This window comes from Metopolophium dirhodum, chromosome 6 (genome assembly GCF_019925205.1).
Source record: "Metopolophium dirhodum isolate CAU chromosome 6, ASM1992520v1, whole genome shotgun sequence".
Lineage (NCBI taxonomy): Eukaryota > Metazoa > Arthropoda > Insecta > Hemiptera > Aphididae > Metopolophium > Metopolophium dirhodum.
Genome location: NC_083565.1, coordinates 33,970,509 through 33,977,656, shown reverse-complemented (window position 1 = coordinate 33,977,656; position 7,148 = coordinate 33,970,509). Strand labels below are relative to the sequence as shown.

The following is a 7,148-nucleotide window of genomic DNA, read 5'->3' as shown; positions in this document are numbered from 1 at the left end:
AGACAGGGTCGATTCAGAGCGGCGAACGATCGGTCCAGGAAATCAAAGCAACAGCCGTAACATTTCAAGAGCATTTAAATTAAAGGCTCAACTTTTTAAAGATCACATTATATGTCAGGCTACGGAATTCGTTAATCAGGAATCAAGATTTTTACTTGACACAGGGAGCGAAGTAAATATAGTAAAATTATTGTCATTAAAAGATGACGTAAAAGTTAACGAAAGAATTTTATATCGATTAAAAGGGATTAATGAATATTTTGTGAACACAATTGGGTCAGTAAATATAATGATAAATTTTGGAGAAGAAAAAAGACAAGTAAGGTTTCAAGTTGTTAATAATAATTTTCCAATACCTCATGATGGGATTTTAGGTAAGGAGTTTTTAGAGGATAACAAGATAGCAATTGATTATTCAAAAAATGAGATAACGTCAACACTTACTGAAGACAATTTTACAGTGGTAAATCAAGACATTCCGCATGTAGATAATTTAGACATTGCAGTAGTACCACCGAGATCGGAAATGATCATTCCAGTAAAAATTACAGATAATCAAATAAAGGAAAATGATACAGTGATTATATATTCACAAGTATTGCAAAATCGAGTTCAATTTGGTAATGTAATTACTAAAGTGAAAAATCGGCAGGTGTTAACAAAAATTGTCAATCAAAATGAAAACTCTATTAAGTTACAGCCAGTAGATTTGAATAATTTATTATATGAAAAATTTGAAGAAGCGAACATACAAGTGTGTACTAAAACTATAGGAAGTCGGAGTAATGAAAATCGGTTACAGTTACTGGAGCAGTCGTTAAGATTGCAGCATCTCAATAAGGAGGAGTACCAATCATTAAAAGATATATTTAATCAGTATTAAGATGTTTTTTTATTAGAAGGTGACAGGTTGGACTGGACATCAGCAATACAACATAGAATTAGAACAACACCTGATATTCAACCAATTTATATTAAACCATATAGGTTACCACAGAATCACAAAAAAGAGATATCAACGCAGGTATATCTAATGGAAAAAGATGGAATAATAACAAAGAGTACTTCACCTTGGAACGCCCCGTTAATAGTGATACCAAAGAAGGTCGACTGTTCAGGGAAGCAAAAATTTCGTATTTGTGTAGATTTCAGGAAATTAAATAATGTTACGATCGGAGATGTGTTTCCGATTCCTAATATAAATGATATTTTGGATCAACTAGGCAATTCTAGATACTATACGACCTTGGATTTAGCGAGCGGATACCATCAGGTGTCGGTACATGCAGATGATAGAGCTAAGACATCATTTTCGACAGATAAAGGACATTATGAGTTTCTTAAAATGCCTTTTGGATTAAAAGGAGCACCAAGTACTTTCCAAAGATTAATGAACACAGTGTTATTAGGAATAAATGGAATAAAAGCATTTGTATATATAGACGATGTTATTGTATATGCTCATGATTTAAGAGATCATAGTGAAAAGTTAAAAGAAATTTTTCAAAGGTTCAGAGATTATAATTTAAAAGTATAACCTATGAAATGTGAATTTTTGCGTCACGAAGTTATATATTTAGGTCATATTATCACAGAACAGGGATTGAAACCAGATCCATCAAAAATTCTGAGTGTAAAGAATTTTCCAGAACCAAAAAACCAAAAATAATTGAAAAGTTTTTTAGGTCTGTCAGGGTATTACCGTAGATTTATAAAAAATTATGGTAAGATCGCAAAACCGTTAACCACATTGTTGAAAGGAGATACACTATATGATTGGACAGATCTTTGTCAACAGGCATTTATAACATTAAAAGATGCATTGGTGAGTGAACCTATTCTTAGTTATCCAGATTTCGATAAACCATTTAATGTAACATGCGATGCAAGTAACTTTGCAATTGGATCAGTTCTTTCACAAGGTAAAATAGGGGAAGATTTACCAATCGTATACTCATCAAGGGTACTGAATAAAGCAGAGCAAAATTATGGTACGACAGAAAAGGAGTTGTTAGCTATCGTATGGAGCTTAAAACAATTAAGACCATATTTACTGGGAAGAAAATTCTATATATTGACAGATCATCAGCCTCTCAGATGGTTGGTTAATCACAAGAATCCAGGATCAAGGTTAATGCATTGGAGATTAGCAATGGAGGAATACGAGTACGAAATTATTTATAAACCAGGTTTATTAAATACTAATGCTGACGCTCTCAGTAGAATACCACAAATTATGCAAATAGAAGGGGAACAAGTAGTAAGCAGTACAACATATAATGAATATATGGAGTATATTAAGACAAATATAGTCCAAAACTTAAATATTATAGAAATAGCAGGTGATATTTTTGAAGACGAACATTCGCATCTCGTACATTATGTATCACGGGAATTGACGTTAAAGGAAGGATTGGCACTGGAATTCCGGAGACGATTCGGGAATCTGGAAAGTAATCAAAATAAAAAAGTTACAGATTTAGTATATTTAAAAAAAAGTAACCGTTATATAATATATATGATTTTATCGGAGAAAGGAAAAAGTCCAATTACTTACGAAAATATGTATAATTGTCTACAGAATTTAAAAACATTTTGTTTAAACAATCAAATTGCAGATTTAGCAGTATCAAAAACAGGTGATCAAATTTTTCAGCTCGATTGGGCAACAGTAAGAATAATGATAAGATATTTGTTTAAAGGCACTAGTATAAAAATCAAAATATTTACACCGAATGAACTTACGGATCAGGAAAAAAGAACTATTATAAAGGAAATGCACGAGAGTCCTTTGGCAGGACACAGAGGGATTTCAAATACAATAAAAAAGATTAAAAAACAGTATAATTGGCCAAGAATGGCAAGAGAAGTAACAGATTATGTACAAAAATGTCAATCATGTCAAAAGAATAAAACTTCGAATAAGCATACAAAGCAACCGATGGTTATCACTTCCACGGCAGACAAACCATTCCAAAAAGTATTTATGGACATAGTAGGACCACTTCCTGTTACACACAAAGGAAACAAATATGTACTTACAATGCAAGATGATTTAACAAAATTTAGTATTGCGACACCTATGGTATGCCATGAAGCTAATACTGTAGCGCATAGTTTTGTGAACTCATTTGTTTGTATACATGGAATTCCAGAATCAATAGTATCTGATCAGGGAACAGAGTTTTTAAGTAAAATTTTTTCAGAAATATGTAAGCTATTAAAAATTTCTAAATTCAACACAACACCGTATAGACCACAAAGTAATGGAGCATTAGAGAGAAGTCATTCAACATTAGGGAATTATTTGCGAAATTATGTCGACAAAGATTTAGCGAATTGGGATGAATTTATTCCATATGCAATGTATGTATATAATACAACAGAGCATGAAACAACAAAATTCCAACCGTATGAACTACTGTATGGATTTCCAGGGAAAATACCTACATCGTTAAAGAAAACACCTGAACCAAGATATAATTATGAAGATTATAATTATGAGATTAAGCAAAAATTTCAACAGTCTTATGAAATTGCAAAACAACGTATAGTGAATACAAAAGAAAATACAAAAGGTCGATATGATAATAAGGTTAATCCACTTAGGTTAAAAATAAATGACAAAGTATGGCTTATGGAAAAACAACAAAAAAATAAATTAGCACAAAAATGGTTAGGTCCGTATGTAATAGCAGAAATAAATAATAATGAAAATGTAACAATCATTAGAGGAAAAAAAATTAGTTAAAGTACATAGAAATCTATTAAAACTATGTAATCAATAAAATAAAAATAAGTAGTAAACCAATGATATCTTATTATTACAGGATATTAATCATACAACCTATCATGGCAACAAATTTAACAGAAAATTATCGAATAAAGGAAATTGAATCACCATCAGGAATTTTTTTTAATCATTTGACAAAAATAAAAACAACAAATTCAAAGTGGAAATTATCAGTCTATGTGAATTTAACCACGTATGATGGTAATTTTGAACGAATTAAGAAATTTCAAAAGGAAACAATAAAACATTGTTTAAAAATTGCAAAAAACACAGAAATAGTTCCAATAGAACACTTTGTAATTTGGTCGTATTTATGCGAGCAATTTAATACAACAACAACATCATATATCCATGATATAGAGAAAACGCGACAACAGATAAACTATGCCGTTAGTAGAAACGAACGCTATAGAAGAGGATTGATAAACGGAATTGGTAGATTATCAAAAACATTATTTGGAATATGTTCGGACGAAGATTATGAATTTTTTGATAAGAAAATAAGTGAAATAAGCGAAAAACAAATTAGGGTTATTCACGATATGCGACAGCAAATGCGAATAGTACAGTCAACAGTACATGATGTAGACCGAGCAATGGTGAAGATACAACAAACTGAAACAGCGATAATAAGTAATATAAACAAGTTGGAAAGTAAAGCAAACCAAGTAGGTAAATTGATTAATGAAATGGAAGTTAGACAAATAATGAATGAACAAACTGAGGAATTAAATGTTTTGTTAACACAACATTCATTCCAAACTCACAATCTAGTAGCAATAGTAAATACAGCACAAGTAGGTCATATGCATTCTAGCATTATTTCGGCGACAGATTTTTTAGCAGAGTTACAACAAGTGAGAATACAATTAGATTCGAGAGAGAACTTCGCTGAACAAGTCACAATACAGAATGTACATAAGTTAATGAAAATGAGTAACTTACAAGTAATAAGAGTAGCAGATACATTGATATTCATAATAGCCATTCCGATAGTCGATACAAGGGAATACCGCCTATACAAATCAATACCATTGCCTATAAAACAGAAAAAGTCAGTATATGCGTTAATTCAACCAACGAATAAATACTTGGCCATGTCAGAGGATAATGTTTATTCAATATACATAGATGACATAGAGTTAAGCAAATGCATACATATGCAAGAATATTATATTTGTTCGAACACTCAGACGCACTATATTCAAGAAACGGACAATTGTGAAGCGAAATTATTTAGTAGTCAGGATAAAGATGTAATTCCAAAAGCATGTGAAATAAAAATTACACGTATTCAAAAATTAGTGATACACAAGTTAGATAACGAAAATGTTTGGTTGTACACGGCAGAACAACCAACGACAATCAACATTGATTGTGCGAGTGGAGAGCCAGTGTTGCAAACCTTGCAAAACACAGGTACAATCTCTCTCACGTATCCGTGTCGTGCGATAACAAAAGAGTATGAGCTAACCCCCACCAGATCAATAGTAACGAAAACATCGTATGATTTCATTCCGAGAGTGAACATAACGGCTAATATGAAACAATATCAAACTAATAAGATACAGGATGATTTTCCAAAAATAAATAATTCATATTATCCCGATTTTCATTCATTAGCAAATAACGCAAAACAATTAGATTTATTATTACATTCACAAATAGATGATAGTATAGAATATGTAACTGTATCTAATATAACATACGTAACAGTAGGAATAGGTATAGGTATATTAGTGTTAATAATTGTAATAAGTAAGATAAGTTTTAACTGTACAAACAAAATAAAGTGTCAATGAGTTATATAAAAGCATTGGTCAATACAAAATCAGTAGATGACATACAATGCGTAGAAATTAAGTAGATTTAAGATGTAATTATATAATGATTTATGAATGTATAAAATATTTATTTTTATGAGGAAAAAAAATGTAATAAGAAAATTGACTCATGAGGACAAGAGCTTTCATTCAACAAGGGGAGTGTTATGATTTGGTATTATTAAACATAGGAAGTAAGTAAGGATGTAGCAGTTAGTAAACAAATTAGAAATGTAGTATTTATAAAACATTTAGAATTATGAAATGAAATGATTATTGTAAATTAGTGTAAACAGGTACAATCCCGAAACTGCGAGTAAGCACTTTTTATATAGGAGGGATTGTCCTACAGAAGTTTAGATATAAGGAACGTTAAGATTGTAAGACAGGCAGTGGAGAATGGAGATAGTGCCATTGACTGTACATGTTCAGAACGCAATAAACTTTATTAATTGAATATTTGAACGTGTGTTAGTTATTTTATTTACTAAATCTATATACAAACTCCACAAGTACGAGGCTACGGTCAACCGACTTGTAACACCATTATAGTCGAACAATTGTGGTGGTCGTGAGTATTTAGCATTAAGTTTTCAGCTCTGTTTATAGTTAAATATTTTTTTTTACAAACATAGGATAATAAATTATTATACATCGTATATTAACATAAACCTATGGTAGAAAAAAGGTATTTCTTTGTAAACACATGTTCTCAGTGTTTCTTATTCCGAATTCTTTTTTTTTATATCTCTTTACGATTAGAGAATAAACCTTTTAGGAAACTCTTAGGCAAACTTTAATGAGCGCAAATTCGGGGGAGGATTCAACCACCAAGGGGGCTAACACGTCCGTTATTGTTACCCCTACCCCTACACCAAGAGTAAGTTTACCTGTAAGGTGCTCCAATCCCGACAATCCAAATTCCGAGCGTCAAATACACGAACTTTCCGTCGACCATTTACTTATTAAGGAGGCGGATTTGTCTGTAGCAACAAATAGTCTTTTAACCGAAGTTAACGAAGAACTTAGGGAAATAGACAAAAGTTTAATTCACGTCGCCTTCGAAACCACTTCAACAGAAAATTCAGAAAATTCCCAAAACACAAAAATTCTACAGACCAATCAAGAAAAACTATTAGACTGGTCTTCAAACGACACAGTTGAATCGACAAACCAAGGAATTAAGCTTTTTGTAAATCAAAAACCATTGGAAATAATGGGAGATAAAAATCAACCAACAGAGAGTGGTGCACTAGGACCACAGTTGAACACAGACATTTCAAATAAGCCAGATTTAAGCCAATTAATTGATCTAAAGATTCAGGAAATCATGAAGACAAGAGATAGCACCAGTTCGAGACATGGAGAATCGATATCAAATAATCAAATAGGACTTCAAGATGCGATAAGGCTACTACCAAAGTCATTTGATGGAAAAGACACCGAAAATTTAGAGATTTTCCTTGAAAAATGCGAATTTGTTGTGTCATGTGTAGTGGAACCGGCAATTCCACGACTGCTTCAGGCAATCC

The 7,148-nt window shown here is 31.7% G+C and overlaps 1 protein-coding gene across 1 annotated transcript; it reads left to right on the top strand.

Annotated features, from left to right (window-relative positions):
- Positions 1 to 3,798: 3,798 nt before the first annotated feature.
- LOC132946788 (uncharacterized) lies at positions 3,799 to 6,080 on the top strand. Its single transcript, XM_061016865.1, has one exon. It carries the CDS (start codon positions 3,811 to 3,813, stop codon positions 5,593 to 5,595), a length of 1,785 nt encoding a protein of 594 aa, XP_060872848.1. The 5' UTR covers positions 3,799 to 3,810; the 3' UTR covers positions 5,596 to 6,080.
- Positions 6,081 to 7,148: the final 1,068 nt, after the last annotated feature.

Coding starts and splice junctions, on each gene's coding strand:
- LOC132946788 (XM_061016865.1), top strand. CDS start 3,811: ATGATATCTTATTATTACAGGATATTAATCATACAACCTATCATGGCA.